Source organism: Protomyctophum parallelum, assembly GCF_964188405.1.
Source record: "Protomyctophum parallelum genome assembly, chromosome: 16".
Classification (NCBI taxonomy): domain Eukaryota; kingdom Metazoa; phylum Chordata; class Actinopteri; order Myctophiformes; family Myctophidae; genus Protomyctophum; species Protomyctophum parallelum.
The window spans coordinates 39,081,458-39,106,012 of NC_139711.1; the positions used below are offsets into that span (position 1 = coordinate 39,081,458).

Sequence of the window (24,555 nt, forward strand, 5' to 3'; positions counted from 1 at the left end):
GTGAAAGTACTGTCAGCCATTTTTGTCATCTATGTTTCTACTTGTTCCTGCATCTTTTATTTATTTTTAATTCGGACATGTGATACGATCCTAGTCAGGGGAGAGTCGAGGAGGGGAGAGGCGTTGCTCTGTCTGTCTGTTCACACGGAGAAGATCCGAGCTCTCTCTCTCTCTCTCTCTCTCTCTCTCTCTCTCTCTCTGGGTCTCTCGCTCGCTCTCTCTTTTTTGGAATCTTTCTTCCTGCTCCTCCGCATCTTTAAATATCGAACGCTCTCGCTGCCTTGACAAGCAGGCAGCGAGCTAGCAGCGGAAGGAAGGTATAGCGACTTGTCTGTCTGTGCATGGACTGGTGGCACAGACTGACTGTGCACACGTCGGCGATCATGTGGAATCAGTGGAGTGGACGGAATATAATATAAGCGCTGCACGGTGGGGATTAAAAACGCATTGGACAAACCGGTCGCGTTCATCGAGACAGTGTATATATCGGCCCTGCAGGGCGGAGAGGAGAGACATTATTTAGGGAGAAGGAGAGGAGAGATGGAGGTCTGACTGGTTGTGGGAGGAGAGGAGAGGAGAGAGGACGGGGGGGTGTTGTATATAGCTGGCATTCAGGATGTTGGATTATTATAACAGCCCGCTGAATATTCTCGTAACATTATGAAACCATTAACGGCCTCAGACGGTCATGAGTTCAGAGCCACCACCACCACCACCACCACCAGGATATCAAAGCCCCGGTGAGTGCGATATATCTATCTACCTACCGAGGCACGGTCAGAGCACACAGCTGACAGCGATAAATAATAATAGCTGATCGATGTAGCCTTCATGCCTACGATGATATAGTACAGTGAATGGCCGTGCACTGTCTGTGCACTGTGCAGCGCCTCATCACCATCCTTGGGCTATTTGTTTCAGGTGGTCATCTCTTCTTAACGTGTATTTCTCTCACGGACGCGCGCGTGCACGCACGCACACACACACGCATGTGTGTGACTGTGTGCGTCTGTGTCAGACAGCAAGCACATGGCGGCCGTATTTATCATATACGTTCTTTCTCATTCAGAATTCTCAATCTATTCTAGTGTGAGTGCGTGTGTGACTGTCTCTGTGTGTGTGTGTGTGTGTGTGTGTGTGTGTGTGTGTGTGTGTGTGTGTGTGTGCATGGCTACAAGGGAGAGGGTGTGTTTTACGAGCCGTCGGTGTCGGCGCCCTCATTAACTTTTACGACGCATTTAACGTGACAACATTTATTTGATTGTACAGCGTCGCGCTAAACCTTCGTCCGTGTTGTTCGCTTCGAAAAATAAGCAACAAGAAAGAGTAATGGATCTGATTTTTATCTGTGTGTGTGTGTGTGTGTGTGTGTGTGTGTGTGTGTGTGTGTGCGCGTGCGCGCGCGCTGGCTCGGTGCTTGTCCATGGTGCTGGAGGAGGCCAGAGCCGTGAGCTTGATCTGCACGTGAACTGTAAATTAATTGATCCGCTGTCTCTCTCTCTCTCTCTCACACACACACACACACACACACACACACACACACACACACACACACACACACACACACACACACACACACTGCTGTAACTCACTATGATAGACGGATCCTGGACTTTGGAGCACATACATCATTTTTAAAGAAGCACTTTAAAGTCTATGCTCTCTCTCTCTCTCTCTCTCTCTCTCTCTCTCTCTCTCTCTCCATATAACCTTTTTTATTTCTTTAAAATAAAATAAATACATTTTAACATTAATGGCAGAACAGACGTTTGTCTAAAGCAGGAACCCCAACCCCCATAATATCTATTTCAGTTATGATGACATCATACAGAAGGCTCCTATGCCATTGGCTGCTGCACTCAACAGTAAATTCCCCCGTCCCTTTGCTTCCTTTCAGTTGACAGTACCTTCAAATCGACACCGTCGCTGGCACACTTACAGACGTATGAATAATTGGCCCGTAGAAAGGTACAAACGTATAAATAATTGGCGCGTAGAAAGCGCTTCGGAAATGTATAATGCAAGAGCTGACACATCGCCGTTGGGTGTTGTTGTTCCACGTAGCAGATAAACTGTGAAGATGTCACACCTGTCTGTCCTCAGAACTAAGACTAGAACACCTGTCTGTCCTCACAACTAAGACTAGCAGACCTGTCTGTCCTCACAACTAAGACTAGAACACCTGTCTGTCCTCACAACTAAGACTAGAACACCTGTCTGTCCTCACAACTAAGACTATAACACCTGTCTGTCCTCACAACTAAGACTAGAACACCTGTCTGTCCTCACAACTAAGACTAGCAGACCTGTCTGTCCTCACAACTAAGACTAGAACACCTGTCTGTCCTCACAACTAAGACTAGAACACCTGTCTGTCCTCACAACTAAGACTAGAACACCTGTCTGTCCTCACAACTAAGACTAGAACACACACCTGTCTGTCCTCAGAACTAAGACTAGATGTCACACCTGTCTGTCCTCAGAACTAAGACTAGATGTCACACCTGTCTGTCCTCAGAACTAAGACTAGATGTCACACCTGTCTGTCCTCAGAACTAAGACTAGCAGATGTTCTACCTTCCTTTGACTTGTATCGTCCCTTAACCCACGCCGCATCGGCGTCGCCTCATAGCTTTTAACCACATTCAACCATTATTTTAAACTACCTGTTGAAAAATATCAGATCTATACAAGCTTTGAAAAATCGTGAGAATGTGGCGCAAATCTTTGAATATATATTCTTTCACAGTGAATGTTTTTACTTAAATATTTGCTTCTGGGTGGGTGGGGGGGGGGTCCCTGGAACAACATTTTGAGATAGGACTCCACAGCCAAATACAGATCATTCTGGGGGTCCTTGACATGAAAAAGGTTCGTCCTCAGGTCTAAATGGGTTAAATGCTCTTCATCAGACATGTTATGCACAGTATAATGTTGTACCCCTACCTGCACAATCTTCTCGTATAGGCTAGTACACTGTTTCCCAAACACTGTGTCACGTTTTTATCGGTCACGACTTTAGTAAAAGTCCCATCAGTTCTACAGCTGTATCTTCTGGGCAGCCAAAGCATAATAGTGTCCCCTGTGCCAAATCTCTAGTTGAACGTGGGACAAACTTTAATTTGATTCAAACTAAGCCAAAGTTAGTATTCATTGTTGCCAAATATTTTGGACATTTCAAGCGTAAAGAATAAGATGTGCTGTTCTCCGATTTAAAACGCTAATTACAGTATTTATAGTATTAGGGAGCCAAAATAAACTCAAGCAGCTGAGTGTCTTTTTCTGAAGCTTTGCCAACTGTGCCTACATATACGAGAGAGAGAGAGAGTCAGAGAGAGGGGGAGAGAACGAGTTTTATGTTGTGTTTGCATCATATACATATACGATTTATTTTAGTTTTTGTGAGAATTCATTTTATTTCACACTCGTTTTTGGCAACGTAAACGTGGGTTTCCCCATGCGTGCCAATAAAGCCCCTCTGATTTGAAAATGTGGGATGGGGAGGGGGAGAGGGAGAGGGAGAGGGGGTTTGGCAGAACATGGCTTTCTCATCCTCCTGATCCTGCTGGATCAAGAGATTAGAGCCTTTCTGCACCGTGTCCCATTAAACAGGCCTGATTTTCCCTCTCTCTGGTGACAGTCCGGGCCTGGGCCAGCAGCCATGCTGAGCGAGCCCACTGCTTCTCGGCAGGGGGTCGGGGGACCCCCCCCCCCCAGCGTTCCCTGAGGGCGCTCCAGGGGTCTCGATAAGTGATTCTTAGGTCCCCAAATATGGAGCAACAGGGAGTTACGACAAGTTGTGAACTTCAGTTCACCCCCAGAATAGGGTTCATCATCTGGTTGAAAAGATTGAGAGTCACTGAGGTACTACAAACCGTACAGTCAGTGTGCCGTTTGTTTTATTTTATTTATCAACTTCCAACAATGTGCTAGTCTGCACTCAACAAGGCAGCCCAAACTTACATCAGGCATCTGTATAATGGTCGAGAGTCGAGAGAGACTGCCCCACCCTGTTTTAGTTTTTTTTAATGTACAACATGACGTTGAATATTATCTTGCAGTATACCTTAGCACAGCTCCAGCATACAGCAGAGAAAGAGAGAGAGAGAGAGAGATAGAGGGAGAGAGAACCGCCCAGTAATGTAGGCCATTAGGTCGACTGTGTCATCTGAGGAGCACCACATCTGCTCTGATGCCAGTTGAGCGTTGCCCGTTGCGTTTACTTACATCCACGCTTAATCCCCACATGACAGCTGATCGTAAATAATTTGGGCCTGGCATTATTATTATTATTATTATTATTATTTATTTATTAAAGTATTCGTATCTTTTAATTTCAATCGATTCTCATGATTCCACAGAAGAACAGAGTAGTACTGCAGCGGGCCTGCATGACGTTGGGACGGCTAACCACACTGCATTTGCTCTACTGTAGTTCATATATTTAACCCATTTTGGGCGGGAATCCCTTTTGGTGTTAGCATTATGTTATGCTTTAGCTATTGAAAAATAGCAGATCTGCAAGCTCATAGCGCGCCACGAGCTTGTAGGTCTGCTATTTTTTTTTAATCGAAGAACGACTGACATAGAAACATAGCTTTTTCAGAAAACTCAGGATGTAGAAGACAGTTTTAGAATCTGATCTCAGTTCAAAATGGGTTAATGCATATTTAGTATATAACACTGTACATACTGTAAGTCATCACGGTCATAGGGCTTGATGGACTAACGGACTACTGACCCCACCCCGCCCCGCTGCCGATCTAGAGCAGCTTAATGATAGCGTGGCGTTAATGTGTTTGTGACGTCCATATTGGTGTAAGGCTCAAACATGCCAACGCATCGGAGAGGTCGGCCGTGGCACCACATTACCGGATGCAACCCTAGTGCTTTATTGACTGGCAGACGGATGACCTAAATATGGTGGAGAGAGAGAGAGAGAGAGAGAGGACTACGTCTTTGTCATCCTTATTATCTACTCCTCCCCCCTCATGCCAGGAGGCGGGGTTGATGAGACATTACATGGTGGTTGTAGCTGGTTATTGATATTGACATGCAGACCTCTCCGATATCGGGTTGGACTGACAATTATTGACAGACTTCCCTTCCCCATAGCGGCGTTTCCCTTTAATTACCCACAGTGCAGTGTGTTAACTTACTGCACAGCGCGTCCACATTAATAAAAATGTTTTTGATGTTATACTGACGGTGTACTTTTGCGGGAGTTGCATGAAATTGAGCGTAAGAATGAAGCAGAAAACACATCAGACATCAAGCACTAAACCAGCATGCCTATGACAGCACAATTACATTTGTACAATTTAGCGACTTACAGTAAGCAAGAACAACATGGTAATACATCAAATACATAGAAATTTACATCATGAATCATAAGCAAGCTAAGGAAGAAAGGAAAAAAACTGGATTGGCAGCTGACTTGGGGAAACAGACATCACTGCCGTTCTGAGGTGTATATCACTCGGCGACAACACACCAAGCCTTAATCAGTCTTTGTCTCAGCGGCCATCAGTGTGAAGTGAAACACAATAAGGTTTGCTCAGAGAGTGCTTTCAGACAGAGATATGCATCACCACTAACACAATAGACTGTCCACCCAGTCCTAATGTAGGAGACACACCACCCGCCCACCCTCAGGCTGAACCCCCCCCCCCCCCCCCCCCCCCCTCCCCACCAATCCTCCAGGCGGCCATTTTGGCTGGTGCAGCCATCCAGATAATTAAAGATGAAGGGAATATTTTTTGACACAGTCTAATCACATCACACCTCCACAGACACCGCTGGACACGTCCGGCACTGTCCTGCCTAAAAGGGCTCTGTAGCTCGCTTCATTCACGGGCCCCTAAAAAAAGATTCCAAATGGAAACATTTCCTATGGTCCTTTCTAGAGTGGGTTTGTAGCATTGTTGTAAAGACACTTTTTTGTTGTTGACATTTTTATGCTTGGATAGATCAGTTTTTTTAGAGAATCTAAGGGAGGAGAGACATGCAAGATGGGAGTCGGATTTGACTAACTGTGATTATGTTAAGTTTACACTTTCACCAGCAACAAATACATGAAATGAAAAAGTATAGCGTGTGATAGAGCAGGACGTCTCGATGAAGCACATAGTCACATTTCAATTTGTATTTCTTCTTTTGAAGATATGTTTTGGCGTTTTATTGATGGGACACAGTGGAGATAGACCAGAAACCAGAAGAGAGAGACTGGGAATCACACGCAGCAAAGGCATGCGCCTATATGTGGTATGCGCCTGGACCGCTAGGCCAGCGGGCGCCCCACATAGTCACGTTTTAACATTGCGTGGAACGATATATTTTGACACCCATTCCTGTTAAGTGTGTGTTGGTAGCTCTGAATAACTTGTTACACCTCTCTGAAAAGCCAATTCCCTACAATCCTGTTTCCAAGTGCTTTTTTTCCCTTCCCATCGTTGGCTGCAGTTGATGAATCCAGAGGAGTCATTTCAAAGCTAGTTTCCCATAGACTGTGGTGTTAATTCCAGCTGCATAACTTTGTCGGTTCCCAGCTCCAACACTCTGTAATTAAACAGCAGAGCAGATGAGTGCTTCACATGGAGGGTTTTCCCTGCGCAAGTTCGTTTTGCAGAGAGGAGATAACTGCTCGAATCCATTTAATTGCAAATGTAGCCACGGGCGTTCCTTACTCAATCACCAGAGTGACATTTCCCACCTATTTCCAGGCTTATCAGTGGAAAATATGCTTATTTTAACTCCAATCTGGGAATGGGGGTTGTTGGATGTCACTTTAGAAGTTTAGAGTCCTCTGGGGGCTAATTGAGTGACACATGGTAGGAGGTAAATGACCCCGTTTGACATTATGGCTGACCAGCCCCCTTTCAACACAATAAAGGTGTGATTTACAGTTCAAATGGTGAGTTGGTGTCAGAGATGTAGACGTGATAATTTAATTAGTGTGGTTGCCTATATTGATCAATTAGTCTGATTGCATTCTGTCGTTCTTCTTCACATCTCCTGATTGTTTTATGTATTTTCCTTTGTACAGCACTCTGGAAACCTTGTGTTTTATGAAAAAGTGCTATATAAATGAATTGGATTGGATTGGACAGAATACACACGTATTTAATATTTATCATGTATATTCCTCTACCAGTTCCCTGTCAGGAGATCTTGTGACCCAGTTCCATGGCTCACTCTCAACATACTGCTTCCAAAACAGGGTGTAGGCCAGGCTACATACAGTAGTGGCTTGTTGTTGGTTCTTTTACTTGAAGCTTTCAACATTTGTCATTTGTCATTTTATTAGGCTAATTTATTTTGCTTTAAGTACTCTAGTACTTACTCTTTTTTCTCTAGTACTTGCTGTGTCAATAAAGACTAATAAATATAAATCACACTTGTGTGAAGTCGCCACTTAGTGCTCTAAACACACATTCAAGTCCATATACTTGGCCTGCAAACGATTTGCGTAAGCCTTCTAAAGCCATGCATTGGAGGGGCAAAAGGTTCTTGGACATCTCACTGTCACCTCTTCACATTTTGTGAATTGTGTGTGAAAAGTGATTGCTCTTCCAACTCAGACGGTGTACGAATTCCTATTAGTTTTCCGTGGTGTGCCTTTTGTTCCAGAATCCCTTACATTTTAAGTGGTTGCACTTCACACGTCCACACACTCCTGACTGTCATATCTCACACTCGCACAAAGTGGACTGCTTTAATCAAGTGGCTTTGACTTTTTTCTTTAGGCGTTAAATGTAATATTGATAATGTGTCACAGTCAAAGAGGTGGAGCTGAGTGACCCTGCCTCCAGACTCTAAATAAAATATCTGGCCCTGAAATATTTATAAATGAATATTCTGTATTGGCCTTTGAACTACTTTATTTGTCATTTGGCTTATATTCATAACTGGTCTCTTGGCGAGTGTCCTATAGCAGGATATGAATGTATGTCATTTCAAATGGAAAAACAAATCCGCAGCACGGAAATGTGACCTGGAATTGATTACAGGAAAACACAAATAACTATTATTATTCTTTCTATTTAAAATAAGGTCATGACTTCAGTGATATTCAACATGAAGTTTTGACTTCTAGTTTACTAATAATGCTTTACAATTATGGTAGTTAATACTACAACAACTACTAATGCCACTACCGCTATACTGCTATAAGAATAACCTGCCAGGTTTCTTCAAATACCTGCTGCTATTGTTTATATGAAATCCTTTCTCCAGTGTAGTTAGTTGCTTTCATGTACCCCATCTCACCTCATTTAAATTCAGCTTTACTATTTCATGGCGGAGTTCCTTCTCTCCTCTGATCGGGGACAGGATGATTATTGAAATGCAGGGTAGTGTTTCCATATGAAACTGGGTTGGCTTCATTAGCGATATGCTATGCTAATATTCTACACGGTATTCTGTACTGTCTGTAGTAGTGGTGTGTGTTTCTCCAAACGGGGCTTCCCTCCCTGCTGTGTTTGTTTATGCATGCTGTTTGACTGCTCTGTGCCTTTGGTGGGGGTGTTTCCTCGCTGTGTGCAGAGACCAGCACTCTATCTTGTGCTGGTGGGAGTGGACTCTGTGCACACCATAGAGTGATAAAAGGATAGAGACTGAACCGGAGCGCTAGCCCCGCACCCAAGCTATTCATTTCAATGGAAGTTGCTCAGTGGCGTTTTGAAGCACCCGGAAGTACAATTGTAACTCAATGGCTCGAGCGAGCGGAGGTTTATAGCCTAGCCTAGCCTAGCCCGGACCTCAAATTCGAGGTCCGGGGCTGACGCACATCCGTCCGTCCACCTCCATGAAAGGGCTGCAGTTCCACATTTCACCAGTAGGTAGTGGCAGCTTCAACGTTGGATAGCCTTACTGGGGGCTCGATGCACACATGCCATTATTAGAAAGAACTGGGGCCCCTTCCCTACTTCCTTCACAGGTGTTAACGCTGATACTAATGAAGGCTCCGTTCCATTCTGGTCAGACAGAGTCAGGGTGCTGCTACTGTGCATGTTGGCTCACTGGAAAGACTCTGCTACACCAGTGGGTCTCAACGTGTCCTTGACTGGGTTCCAAATGGCCCCGTACGGGTTGGGTGTGTAACTCTGAGAGTGTAAAAAATGGAACCAAATGGACCTATACACACTCAGAGTTATGGGGGTTATTTTTCCATTAAAAGGTATGAGAACCACTGCACTCAATGGAACAGAGCCTTAATTAGTACCATCGGTAACGCCCGGAAGTAGGAAGAATTATTCGGTGTGCATTATATAGCCCATAGTCATGGCGTTCCTGCATCACTCACCGCCACCGGTCAGCACTCCGGTTTAGTACGTCAACTCTTTAGCCACTCAAAATCTCGCAGTTTGCAACTGACAGACTGACCAATCAATCAATCAACCCCGGGCACCGCTCTGTGGCAGCCCAGAGCTCCACATTTGCATGTCTATATGTGTGCACGGGCCGGCACGCGTGTATTCCCCCACAGGGATTAATAAAGCCAATCTTGGTCTTCATTGATTGTGGTGGGAACGAGAAGAGGTTTGCAGGAACTATAGGCGCTATTATTGCGGAGCCGGTTAGCTTAAGGAAACAAGCTATAGTGGAGGTGGTCTCTGGTGGTGTGTATGGTGCTGGTGGATCTTTGGTCGGTGTGCGTGTGTGTCAGACTCAGCGCACTCATGTGTGTGTGTGTGTGTGTTTGAGGCTAGCTGACACTGACCATCTGTGTATGTGTGTATGTGTGTGTGTGTGTGTGTGCAGCTCCCAGCAGATTTCAGCAGACTTCACCTGGCTGACCCACAGGTGACCCACGTTTCCTCCAGTCATTCAGGATGTAGCATCACCAGCGACTCTGGAAGCAGCAGCCTGTCTGACATTTACCAGGTAAGCTCCCATAGCTAGACTAGTCACTAGGCCCCTAGCTCCTGCTTAGTATGTAGCTCCCGTCCCATAGCCCACGTGGTTCCTAAACTTTTTGTCTGCCCGAGCTCAGCTGGGACCCCAACCTGGTGAAATTGAACGATCTGCAAGCTTGTAGAGCTTGTAGATTGGCTATTTTATAACATTGGACTTTACATTTTTTTTCATGGAATTTCTCATGAATTGTATTTATTCATGAAATTTACGTTAGAAAAAAATAAACTAAAATTTGTTTTTAATTCATGAATTTGTTTTAGGGATGTTTTATTATTATTATAATAATAATATGTATTATTATTATTGTTTTAATGATATTAATTAAAACAAAATAAATAAAGGGACCCATTAAAAAATGTCGGGACGTAGTGTTTGGGAACCACTGTCTTAAGTTAGTTAGCCCATAGTGAGCTCCCAACCCCTTACCCCTAAAACATAGCTCCTCGCCCACAGGACCTATCCCCTGGATTTGTTTGTTTTGAGATACTTGCATAAAGCCTCTCATCGATACCAGAGGAAGCAGTGACTATAAGTCATTATAAATTGATACTATAGCAGGAACAAATAATAGTGGTGCTCTGTTTACTGCCGTCGACGTAGATATACCGGTATGTCAAATGGTCCTTTTATTGTGGTTTTGGTTTATGATGGCTTGGCTCGCCGTGATGCTACATCCATTAGCATTGGGTTGCTAGGCAATGAAATAAACCGTACCGTAAGCAAGGTTGCCGCGTGCATTCACTCGTCACATCTTTTCAAATGCCTTTATCTCGTATCCCTGGTCAAAATTATTATTATTCAACAGCCTACAGCCGTTGAACTGACAGTTGCGGTAATGCTATGTCCTCCAATTCAAAGTATATTGGCGTCCATCACAACACACACCGTTGGATACATCTGGTTCTGTTTTTTTGCGTCACCGGTGGATCCTTCAAAATAAGGGTTTTTTACTGAAAAATGGCAGCAGTTAACGGGTGAATTAACAAATTAATTCTGGCAGGGAATGTGTTTGTTAAAAGTCTAGTTCAGACCGATGACCAAACTGTGGTTCTAAAACGGGGCGGTCCACATCCAGGCGCCGCTCCGTGACCGTCTCCACAGCAACGGTAGTGTCCCGGTCCCCCAGGTGCACTGTGGGATATGAAGTCCACTCCACATCTAGGTGTGAACATAGCCTTTCAGAGGCTTTCCCTCTTTTGTCTCATTTTCTTGCTCTCTTTTATCTCTCCCTCTCTCGCAAGCAGGTGGGTTGCACGACAAAAAAGGACTGTTTGCATTTGTGTGCGCGTGCGTGTGCGCATGTGCGTGCATTTGTGTGTGTGTTGCAACATGCTGTAACATTGCAATGGCATATTTGTGAGCATTGTGAACAGAAATGCATAGCTTGTTGGTTGAGACAAGTTTAATCTCTTAATTGCAACGGTGTAGTTCAGACCACTGCAACTTGTCTCTGCAATGTTCTGCAATGGTTTTGTGGCATCGCAAATGAACTAGGCTTGCACTGGCTGCCTAGTTATTGTACTATGGCCTTATGTTGTTAGCGTGATGTGTTGCTGCTTTGCAAGATTTTCTATTTGGATTTGTTAAAATAAAAAGATCAATCCAGGAAGATAAAAAAATCGTGAAATGAACAACCAACACATACACACGCATGCGCGCACACACACACACACACACACACACACACACACACACACACACACACACACACACGTCGTCTCGTGACTGTGTCGGAGCCCCAAAGCCAATCGCTGCTAATCCTCTTAGTGCAATGCTCCTTCCCTATTGGCTCAGACCGCAATCACCTGCTGTGGGCCTATTTCTCTCTCTCTCTCTCTCTCTCTCTGTGTGTGTGTGTGACACTGTGTGTGTGTGTGTGTGTGTGTGTGTGTGTGTGTGTGCAGGAGCATTAATCTGAATCAGTTTGTTTTAAGCACAGTTTTAAATGAGTGCGATGAACAACACATACACGGGAGCATTAATCTCAACGATTATTTTAAAGAGCTTCCATTTGTGTGTGTCCACGTGCATGCTGAAGCTGTTTGCAGTGCCTGCAGACATACTGTACTGTACCTACTGTTAAGACAGTATTTAGTCTGTGGTGCTAAACCCAAAACACTCACTTAAACTGTAGTGTACAAGATGGGCATGGAGACAGTACCTCAATTATGGACGCACACACTTTATCCACACCCTTTTCCTCATGAGTTCCCATGCAGTCTCTCTCTCTAGTTTCATTAGCTAAATAACAAAAATATATAAAGAAAGAAAAGCATTAACCATGGAAGAATGCCTCAGTACATGCGTACGGCTGCCCCAGTACATGCCACAGGGCCCTATCTCATTTTCAACACCCAGCTCTGTCTTTGCTGGTTTACGGCTGGCAGTTTTCATGCAGTCACGGCCCAGTGCACACCTTGTAGCAAATATCTACGTGCACCCTCCCATCTATGTGCCCACGGGTGTGTTGCTCTTAAAGTGCCAGGCCAAGTGTCTGCTATTAGCACTCCACATGTATTCAAATGTACATGGTGCCACTTTCAACGTGGCAGGTGACCAACCTTGCTGAGAGACATTTAGGTTGTACTGTATGAATAAAAACCTGATTTCACCCACTGCTGTGCAGCTGTAACACTGTCTGTGATGTGACTGACATCATGCACTGATTCTGGTTGCATTGGACTAGACTGGCCACCAGCCAATTTTGCAGTGCTGGGAGTGGGAGGTGCCAAAAACGTAAATAGTTTGTTGTGGTCATAGAAACGGTATAGAAAGCACTTTGATTCAACTTTAATTCATCAATACGGTTGAGTTGACGGATAGGGATAGCTGCTGCGGTGCAGCGTTCCACACCACGATGGCAAGGGGAGGGAGAGAGAGAGATAGAAATGGATGAGGATATATAAGGATAAGTACACTTTATTGGCGATATCAACTGTGTTTAAGAACCTCTGTGATTCTGATATCTCTGTATGCGTCAATAGTAGGTGGTCCACCGGCCGTTTGCTCTTAGTGTTTGAGCAGGGAGCTTTTGTTTTCCCTGTCTGCAGACATCATTATGTCACTTTAATCAATTTTGGGTTAGATTACGTTATGTTTTAGCTATTGAAAAATAGCAGATCTACAAGCTCACGAGCTTCTAGGTCTGCTATTTTTTTTTTATCGAAGAACGACTGACATAGAAACATAGCTTTTTCAGCAAACTGTCAGGATGTAGAAGACATTTTTAGAATCTGATCTCAGGTCAGAATGGGTTAAGCACTACACTGTGTTTATGTACATAAACACCGTGTGTAACTATGTCGCCGTCCCACAGTGACCTTGTCCCCTGTGTTCCCCGTCACTCGCCAACGAGACAGGCTAGCCGACGGCGAGGCCTTGAGATGTAGCTGTTAGGTGAGCGAGTGTCCTGCCGAGCGCTATGTGTGGCGACAGACTGTGCCCTCCGAGGTGGCTACAGCCATGGTGTATCATGCATGAAATAACAATTTATCCTGTGTTTCCAAATAATAGAGCATAGCACCAGGCAATGCCGCCTGCGTTATGCTAACTATAGCGGTAGCGGTCTGGCTAGCTAGATAGCCACATTAATGATGAATGTAAACACCCAGTCAAAGGGAAAGCGGCCCCAGCCTAAAGGCCAAATGTAAATGGCATACACACAGCTCCCCCATTGGCTGTTTCAGGAAGCAAACCGTCGGCATCACAGGGTAGGTTTGGGGGGGGGGTCTATACCCCCCCTGTCCTCGTTGACCACTGTGAACCCAAGAACCCTGCGACACCCCGTCACGTCACCAGGTTTACTGCTGAATAAAACATTCAATCAGTTCTTCAGAAGTGAAGGCTTTGAAGACATTGATCCAAGAATAGACATGATGAAATATTAACATCAACTGCCACTCTCGCGCACGCGCGCACGCACGCAAGCAACGCACGCACGCACGCACGCACGCACGCACGCACACACGCAAGCAACGCACGCACGCACACAGCAATGCATGTTGGGTTGCAGGTGCATGATGGGAACTTCTAGTACTGTACAAGCACTACAGTATGAGCAGCTCTCACTCTGTTATGGTTAGGTAATGCGTTGTTGCTGAGTGCTAGGTAACAGATGGTTACGGAGCAGACCTGCATTCACACTTTGCAGAAAACACAGCTTCTGTCTAGACTAGTTGTTCTCAACCTCTTCAGGGCGGGACCCCCAAAATAATTATATCTGAACTGGGACACTGTGTGTGTGTGTGTGTGTGTGTGTGTGTGTGTGTGTGTGTGTGTGTGTGTGTGTGTGCGTGTGCGTGTGCGTGTGCGTTGGTTTGATGCTAGCTGTATGGTCCATGTCAGTCCATCGGTAGCCTGACCTAAGCAGAGACATTTCTGGTCTAGAGGGGCGGGTCGCGCCTCAGAAATGTGCGCACCCTGATTGGATCTCATCGATCTGTCCGTCACCCCCGGCCCCTCCTCTCCCCCCTAGTGCAGCGCTTCGTCACATCATTTAGAGCGACGCCCACCCGGAAGGGTTGACTCCCACTTTTAGACTGGTTCAGCCCACGGCTTTTTCCAGGCTTTCATCTTTCGCGCAGACGAAATGAAAGCCTGGGTATCGAGGCTAGTCCATCGGTGACTCTGCTGCGGGTAAGCTTTGCTACGTTTCCCCATGTTCTGTCTCTGAGGATCTCTCACACACACACGCGCAAACCCAGCCGCCCCGCCCAAGCCCCTGCTGTCTGTCCCCACCCTCCCACACGGGGTGAAGCAGCGCGGAGCGAGGGCTCTGACTGGTCTCTCAGACGGCGGCTCTGAAACATTAATGAAGGTGTTTGTACTGGAGGACAGACGACGGAGATGTCATCTCTGAGCGAAGCCGGAGCGGAGACGGACGGGAAATAAAACCTAACGGAGCTACTCGGTCTGTCTGTCTGTCTGTCAGTACGCGTGTCTGTCTGTCAGTGCGATGAAAGATGCGTGCGGGCCTGGGCTTCTTCTGCAGGCGGTTTGGCAAGGCAAAGTTTTCCACCGTTTACGGCAACACGGCAGAGGCTGAACGCAGCTTTCAGGTAGGAAGGGAAGGCTGTGTTCTTTGTCGTAACGTCGGTGCATTGAATCGTTTGAAGTGGCACGTGATGTCACGTTGATGCGTGTGATGTCATGTTGATGCGCGTGATGTCACGTTGATTGTTGTGTGGGGTCGACGGAGCGTCATCCCGATCTTTTGTCTTAGAAGGTGTTGTTTTTTTGATGCAAGCGGAGGAGATCCATCTGTCACTTAACTCTTGACAAACTGCATCGTGTTCCCATGGTTGTCTCTCTCTCTCTCTCTCTCTCTCTCTCTCTCTCTCCTCTGACTGTCTGGTGCTTTCAAAGAAGTGGGCTCTAGCTGGGAGCTGTGCAGCCTGCTGAAGGAAAAGCTGGTGTTTAATCAGCTTGTTACTATGCATAGCTGGCTGTTTGGTATGCAGCGTTGATGCCTGTCTCTCTCCCATACTACTGTACTGAATATCTCTAATCTATCGCACTAAAATGGGTCAACTCTTTGCTTTGCTTAGCGTGGAATATTATGGTGATGTTGTAAAAAAAAATAAACCCACTTTGTGCTGCACAACCTGATTATTTTAACCCTGCACAACCTGAATGGCTGATTATCTTAACCCCCTTTTCTGCCTTTCTTCCCCGGTGTGCTTGTTTTAACCCTTATTTCCACAGAGAATGCCGAAAGGCAACTCAACGGTAGCTATATTAACCGGTGGCTGTTGTCATTGGCGCTGCATGGGAGCATTGGAAGAGGCTATGTTGCAGAGACTGAGCGCTTGACCTACTGCTGGCTAATATGGAACTTGTAGGTTTTTTTTCTTCCAAATCCCCAAAAGGTTGAGGGATTACGTTTCTTCTTCATCCAGCCTGGATTCAAAGCTCAACCTTTTCCGTTTCCGAGCCCACAACCTCATGGATGGACCGCTGACTGACTGTGTTGTGTTGTGTTGTCTTGTCGCCCACAGTCCACGGAGAACGAGCCCGGGGACATGGACCTCAGCGGGCTGCCGGAGACGGCCGTGGACTCGGAGGAAGACGACGATGAGGAGGACATCGAGCGGGCGTCGGACCCCCTGATGAGCCGAGACATCGTCCGCGACTGTCTGGAGAAAGACCCCATGGACCGGACAGACGACGACATCGGTAAAATATTTTACATTTGCTAGTTCCTAGTGGTCTTTAACTGAGATACTTACACAATGAGGTACAGGTTCAACCCTTTTCATATCAAGGTCCATTATTTATTGGGCATTTGAGCCACGGAACCACCGTTTGATGTGATTTAGCCTCTCAGACCCAAAACGTGGAATATTTTGTTGTCGTTGGATAAGATTTTGTCCACAATTCCATGCTGTATTGATGTGGTACCATTAGGAGAGACAACAGGCAAACATTGATCCAAATAATTGCGAACGCAGTTAGCACTAACTATGACAGCAAGGGCTGAATGTCTGTGTGTCCCGCTGTTACACCACCGCCCGCCACCAGAGGGCGCAGCTGTAGCACACACACACACACACACACACACACACACACACAGCTGCGTTCGCTTCCCGCGTTTGCGCGTCTTACTTGTTGTATAGAGATATTATAAATTAATAATGCAGATGTTTAACAATAATTGAAGTCTTGAGCACATAAAATGAGGGCTTCTTGAGGGGGTTCCAGGCAGGGGGTCCTCAGATAAATAATGGATAGTTACTAAGGAACCATAACTCTGGGAGTGTAGCCTACAAGTGAAACCAAATGGACCCATAAGTTATGAGTCCATTTGATTCCATGTGTACACTCTGATGGTCTGTCTGTGGTCTAGTGCATGGGGTCCCCAAAGGGACCCCCATGGCCTAGAAGCTATTTTCAAAACATCTTGACATTCGTTGAAAATGTCTGAATATGAAAAACACCACAAATCTTGCATGGGGATTTTGGCACAAAATCTTTTCAGCAACACTAGACATACAGTAGTACACAATGTGGTTATGGGGCCGTAGTACAGTGGTTCAGTCCGTTTTGACTTAACCCATTTTGGGCGGAAACCCCTTTTGGTGTTAGCATTATGTTGCGCTTTAGCTATTGAAAAATAGCAGATCTACAAGCTCTGCTATTTTTGAAAAATCAAAGAACGACTGACATAGAAACATAGCTTTTTCAGAAAACTGTCAGGATGTAGAAGACTTTTTTTTAGAATCTGATCTCAGGTCAGAAAGGGTTAATTGTCGTGGGAGAGTCAGTGCGGGCTCAAGTCCAGCACATACTGGTAGAAGGTGAGGCGCTAGTTCAACTCCTGGTTATTGCCAAGGTGCCCTTGAGCAAGGTTCATGCGTTTGTTTGTTTGTTTGGGGCCTATGGGCCCTGTTTTCGTTCATGCTAAACCCCTTATCCTTAACTTCTTTGCCTTTTTTTTTTTTACTATTTTTAAAAACATTTTTTAATAGTTCAAATAGCCAACCTGCAAGCTCACAACGTGTTGATGTACAGTAGATCGCCTAGTTGAACTATTCAAAAATGATTTTCAAAATAGTAAAAAAGGCAAAGACGTTTAGGGATAAGGGGTTTAGAACTGACGAAAATAGGGCCCTATGCGTTTAAAATAACTAAAGTTGCAATTATTAAATATAAATACTACTACTACTACTACGACGACGACGACAAAAACACATGCATATTTATTTGACTGATTTTAATACTGACTATACACTACACTTTCACATACTTTGTTTAAACAGTGGCACGGTGCCACTACATAAATGTCACAAATATGGAATGACAACGTTTAGAAGTGAGCGAGAATGTAAACAGCCATGCAGCTTATCCAGACAGATGTGGGCGAGGATGATGACGATTATGGGCGGATGCACTGGATATAGAGATACCCCCACCATCCCCCACCGCCACCGTCCCACAACCCCCCCCCCCCCCCCACACACACACACACACACACACACACACACACACACACACACAGACACACCACCGTCCCACATCCCACCCCCCATACACACACACCCGCAGGCTTTTCTAGGTCACATCCCTCCCTGCTCGTCTTCTTTCCTCTCTCCTCTCCTCCTCCTCTCATCCTGTCTTTTCCTCTCATCTCATCTCAGCTCCTCTCCCTTCTATCCTGGTGCATTATTAAACTTTTAAGAGCTTCCGCACACACACACACACACACACACACACACACACACACACACACACACACACACACACACACACACACACACACACACACACACACACACACACACACACACACACGCAGTGTCTCTCACACCAACACACGCGACATTTCCATGCCAAGTGCAGGTCAGCCAGCCTAGACTGTAGTGGATGTGTGTGTGTGTGTGTGTGTGTGTGTGCGTGTGTGGTCTGTAGGGGATAGTCTCTGTTCCTCAGGACAGTGTGTACTCCATGTCTGCTGCAGTGAAGACCTGCACTATTTGTGTACTAGTTCTGTTGTTACTGGTCACTATTATCGCTACCGCTCCCTGATATTGGTAAATGGTGCATTTATATAGCGCCTTTATCCAAGGCGCTTTACATAGTGCATCAATTCACCCATTCACACACACATTCATACTTCGATGGTGGAAGAAACCATGCAAGGCACTAGCCAGCACATCAGGAGCAATTTGGGGTTAAGTGTCTTGCTCAAGGACACTTTGACACTAACTCTGGGGAAGCCCAGGTTCGAACAGGCAACCTTGCAGTTGCCATCCAGCCACTCTACCCCTGAGCCACCGCCGCCCCTGATACAGAGCCATCCTCCCTCCTAGGCTATGGGATGGGATACAAGGCTATGGATCAGAACTATTTTAGCCAAGCGGGTGCCTGCCTGTCTTTCTGGCCTATGGGATCTGCACTAGTAACCAGCTAGTCTCGCAATTTTCAATGTTCCGTCATACAGTCTGGAGAACGGAAGCGCTTTTCATGTGATAAAGCAGATGCGAGATGTGACGCCAGCCCTCACTTGGTGCAGAGGCAAAAATAAGTCCTACTCGAAGTCAAGGGCAAAACAGCGTGTCGATTGTTGAAGCTAAGGTGGCTAGTTCGTTTTCGGCGTTATTTCTTCTTTCACTAGTTTTGCCGGTGTTAATTCTATGATACTTTTCTGTGTTAAACTATCCGCCCCCAAATAACATGAATCTCCCACTCCTATGACTCAGTTGTGTTTTCCGGTCTGAGCAGCAGAGACAGCTTCCGTTACTCGGCTCTTGGGAGCTGTAGTTCCAGACTCTATAGAGCTTTCGGACATGTTGGAATTGTCTATAATTAGACTATACTAACCAGCTAATCACAGCCATGCAATCTGCTTGCACACGGCTCAAGGCTGAAATTGTCAAAGTTGCATGGCAGTTGATAATATTCATGTACTTATTACTTAATATGTTTCAGCCTCACTCTTAGTTACACCAACCCTGCTCTTACAGGGTATGTTATTTATGTACATAGTTTTGTTCTTATTGGTGCCTTAGTGCTACGCATTAGAGATGAGCTTGATAACTTGCGTTGTCTATGTTCCTGTCTGCAAAGGAGTCACATTGGCCTGTTGGCTGACTTGTGAAAAGAAAATAATTGTGAAAATGGCAGCTGTACAAGGAGATGGGCTGGTCTTGCCAAATGTTTCTGAAGACATATATCTCTCCAACTCCCTAACTCTCACCATTAGCTCGAAGGTCATCCATGAAAAGCATGTTTATTTTATGCTTGAGAGGGTGTTGTTGACAGCAAAAAATAAGACACACACTAAACAGAAACTACCCCAACTTAGCCAAGCCCAAAATTACACAAACTCCTTGTGTCACAAACAAAAAAACTTAGAAAAACTGCTGCCCACTGCTAAAACCAGTCTGTTCGAACAATACAAGGGGTGTGGTTGCTGGGAGAGGAAAAGCCTGCAGGGCTTGTAGACCATAGACACAGAAAGGTTGACGCCTCATTATTCGCCCCTGCAATTCATGAGCCAAATTCCAAGACCCCAAATCTCTGCCACTCACTCACTCACACTCGGTCACTCCAGCATGATGGTGTCACGGTGAAATTGGTGACCTGCTGACAATCGTGTAGATATTCACAATTCACATAATGTCAGTGTCCGAAGTCCACAAGATGGTCACATTATTATCGGCAGGTCACCAATTTCACCATAACACCGCCATGCTGGAGTGATCGAGTGTGAGCGAGCGAGTCGCCGAGATTTGGGGTATTGTCATTTGGGGGTGCATACTTAGTTTAGACTAGTCATTGGTTAGACATGGGTTAAGGTTAGGTTTAGGTGTGCTGCCGGGGTGCATACTTAGTTTAGACTAGTCATTGGTTAGACATGGGTTAAGGTTAGGTTTAGGTGTGCTGCCCCGTGGGAGGTTAGGGTGATGGTTTGAGATAGGTTGTAGTTGTAGGACTAATGACTGGTCTAACCAATGACTAGTCTAGTCTAAACCAAATACTGTCTAAACTAAGTACTGCACCCGTAATTCATTTGGCTATTGGAGCGACCTGTATAGAGAGTATGCACATGCATTATTTTCCGATCAAGACACGCCCCCCCTCATCTAGACTGAGTGGCAAAACATTGATCAGCAGCAGGAGTGTTGGAGTTTGGAAGCGCTCGTTGGAAATCACTCAACCGTCCTACGTACCACCTGTTTCTAAATGTCACATAATGCAGGAGGCAGCAAAATGTTGTGTTATTGAAAACAAGCACTTCCAAACTCTGACACTAAGAAAAATAATCAAATGCAGGGCATTTCTTGACAGAACGTAGCTCATAACGTTTCTATGGTGGACAAAAAAAAAAAAAACTACAGCTGCAATGTTGGTGATTTTAACATTGTTTAATGCAATCAGACAGGACTTTTCTGTTTGGATGAATGGGCTGTCAAGGCCAGAAAGTGTTTTTTTGCCACCCAGTGGGCGTTCCCGCATAACTTCCAGGTCCGATGATGTCATGTCCATACCCTCTATGGAAGTGTGCCATTAGATGGCGTCCAGTCACGTGACTCACGTCCCTTCCTTTCATTACATTCCTTGGCACCAACGCGGAAGCTTTGCCCTCACTTGAGACAAGTACATTTTATTTATAAAGCACCTTTCTTAACAAGGTTACAAAGTGCTGTACAATGAACACAATAAAATCAATCAAAATTAAAACAGGACAGTACAACAAGCAAATAAGAACAACATAATCAAGGTCAAATAACATCAGGAAAATGTTTCCGAAATAAAAACGTTTTCAGCAAACCTTTTAAAAATATTGACAGACTCAGCATTTTTTAAAGTGCAAGGCAGGGCGTTCCATAAAGTAGGTGCAACTACTGCAAAAGCACGGTCACCCTTTGTCTTTCGCTTAGTCCCAGGAACCATTATTAGGCCTTTGTCAGAGGATCGCAGAGATCTCACATTGACCTTGGGGGGCAGAAGATCACAAATATACGGTGGGGCCAGTCCATGTAGGCCTTTGTAGGGCTTTAAAAGTAGTGTGTGCTCGATGGTTGGTGTTGGCGAGAATTCTGGCTGCTGTGTTCTGTACAAGTTGAAGTTTGGATAATGAGGAGCTGGATAGAGTGATATATAGTCCGTTGCAATAATCAAGGCGGGATGAAACAAATGTGTGCATAATTCTTTCTAGGTCAGTGGGAGTGAGAATAGATTTTATTTTAGAAATGTTGCGCAAGTGAAAAAAGCATGCCTGGGTAACAAGGGTCATCCTACTGTCAAAAAGTACACCCAGGTTTTTGGCTGTTGATTTGACATTTGCTGCCAGTGGGCCAAGGGACAACCAAAAACCCTCCACTAGGACGCTAGAACCGCTCAGCTCCTGGACGCCACCTACTCACTCAATCAGCTCACAAAAGACACCATAAATAAGCATGATCACAGCCACCCACACAAGAGCAGGAAGGGTCACCAAATGGTAAATGGTGCATTTATATAGTGCCTTTATCCAAGGCGCTTTACATAGATTATGCATTACATTCACCCATTCACACACACACACATTCATTCACCGATGGCTGTGCGGAAACCATGCAAGGCACCAACAAGCACATCAGGAGCAATTAGGGGTTCAGAGACTCTTCGACACTAACTCTGGGGGAAGCCGGGTTCGAACTGGCAACCTTGCGGTTACCATCCGACCACTCTACCCCTGAGCCACTGCCGCCCTCTGGTCACCAAGCCCTACACGGTGACAAGGAAATGGTAAATGCTAAATGGTGCATTTATATAGCGCCTTTATCCAAGGCGCTTTACATAGATTGTGCATCTAAAGAAGAGGTTATGGCACATGCAGTAATGTACACACATAAAGGAGATGTCCCTCCCTGCGACCAGAGGGTCCTAAGTTCTAACACAATGCACATCTGATTATAATCACATGCCTTGGCTTGGGGCCATGACGTGCTGCCCTGCATGCTGAGCGAGCTTTTCTAGTCCGTCTATTTCCCTCTCTTATATCCTCCCCGATGTCAAGACTTGTCTTTCTGACTTTATTCCTCCTCATACCTGTGCTCTTCTTCACTGCAGAACAACTCCTGGAGTTCATGCACCAGCTGCCGGCGTTCGCCAACATGACCATGTCCGTGAGGAGGGAGCTGTGTGCGGTCATGGTGTTCGCCGTGGTGGAGCGGGCTGGGACCACCGTGCTCAACGACGGAGAGGAGGTGGGCAAACTGTGTGTGTGTGTGTGTGTGTGCGTGCGTGTGTGTGTCTGTGTTTGTGCGTGTTTCTGTGTGCGTGTGTGCGAACGCACATTTAACTGACAGTGTGCATTTGTATTCCTTCGTCCTCGGATGACCCGTCTCTCTTCCCAAACGGTGGGCCAGGAGGACACATTTTTATGGATCACGAGTACATGCATAATCCCTTTATTACATTTCTTTGTTTTCCTACTTTTTAGTTTGAATTTGTATTTCAAAATATTTTTCATGAATTAGACAGGCTGGTTTTTTCAAAGGATACCTTTTGGGGTAGTCGTTGCTATTGTACAGTATCGCTTTTGAATAAATATTTGACATTTTTGAGCAAACCTAGGTCAGGTTAACTTCGTGTTAATCGTTTATCCAAAATGACCTACAAAGAAACATTCCTGCAGGAGCTTCATAATTATATATTCTTTTCCCACTAATAGTAGGGGGAAAAACAAAGAGTATGGGCTATAAAGAATAGCTCAGCTGAGCTTGTAGATCTGCTATGTTTCACTAGCTTGGTTCCTGGGGAGGAGGAAGGAGACTCCCGTTTGGGTATATTGAGCTAAATCGTTTGGGAACCACTGACATACAGTATAGGAGCTGAGCGTTGTTGGGTTTTTCTGCTCTGTTAAATCTCAATGGAGGGACGTCTCCCAACGTCCCCGGGCAACTAGAGCACCTCTCTCTCTCTCTCTCTCTCTCTCTCTCTCTCTTTCTCTCTCTCTCCGTGCAGTGGACACAGACAGGCCTCCCGTCTCAGTGCACACACTTAACCCATTCTGACCTGAGATCAGATTCATACGAGGTTTTCCACTGGACACACACTGGTCTGATGAACCCATTCTGACCTGAGATCAGATTCTAAAAATGTCAGTCGTTCTTCGATTTTTCAAAAAATAGCAGACCTACAAGCTCGTATCGCGCCACTCGGTGGCGCGATATGAGCTTGTAGATCTGCTATTTTTCAATAGCTAAAGCATAACATGATGCTGACACCAAAATGGGTGCCCGGTCAGAATGGGTTAAAGTCTTTTTCATGCTGTGATGCCCGTGCACAATAGAACCTCCTGTGGGGTCATGAGGAACAACAAGGCTCCGCTGAGCGTCTATCACCTACCAGACAGTACTGAGTCCAAACAGCGTCTTATCACCTACCAGACAGTACTGAGTCCAAACAGCGTCTATCACCTACCAGACAGTACTGAGTCCAAACAGCGTCTATCACCTACCAGACAGTACTGAGTCCAAACAGCGTCTATCACCTACCAGACAGTACTGAGTCCAAACAGCGTCTATCACCTACCAGACAGTACTGAGTCCAAACAGCGTCTATCACCTACCAGACAGTACTGAGTCCAAACAGCGTCTATCACCTACCAGACAGTACTGAGTCAAAAAAGCGTGTTGATTTTCTGCACTAAATAATAATAATAATAAAACAAATGTGAAGGTGTATATTTCCAAATTGTAGCCCTGCCCTAAAATAGCCCCCCCTCCGGGTGCTTCTAAATGCCCCGGGGTCTGACACCATTTTGCGTATTCAAAACGCCCTGTCCATCCATGGCCCAGACGGTTGGTCTGGGCACCTAGGCTGCTGAGCCAGCCTGACGGCGTGCTGCGGGTTCCGATCCCGATCCCGGCCTTTGCCGCGTGTCTTCCCCCCCCCCCCCCCCACCCCCATCTCTCTCCCCATTTCCATTTCTACTTTCAACATATCAATAAAGGCAGAAAAGTAAAAAAATATATCTTTAAAAAAATAAGATAAAATAAAACACCCTGTCCAAATAATCCCCCCTCCCCAAAAAAACAAGACTTTTATTATTTGCAGGGGGGTTAATATTATTTGCAGTTTCTTCAGCCTAATTTAGGTCCCTCATCAGGAGACTTTGCTCAGGGGCCCGGGGCTGGGGTGGCCCCC

At 45.6% G+C, this 24,555-nt stretch overlaps 1 protein-coding gene across 9 annotated transcripts in view; it reads left to right on the top strand.

Annotated features, from left to right (window-relative positions):
• Positions 1-24,555, top strand: part of rapgef2b (Rap guanine nucleotide exchange factor 2b) — a 139,348-nt gene that overhangs the window by 87,255 nt on the left and 27,538 nt on the right. For 7 of the 9 annotated variants that reach the window (XM_083785247.1, XM_083785242.1, XM_083785243.1 and 4 more), the window contains 3 exons: positions 9,763-9,885; positions 15,915-16,092; positions 22,474-22,610. In XM_083785247.1, coding sequence (XP_083641373.1) covers positions 9,763-9,885; positions 15,915-16,092; positions 22,474-22,610 — 438 coding nt within the window. Of the gene's footprint in view, positions 1-611; positions 741-9,762; positions 9,886-15,914; positions 16,093-22,473; positions 22,611-24,555 lie in introns of those variants that run through there. The other 2 variants (XM_083785250.1, XM_083785248.1) reach the window with 2 other exon arrangements.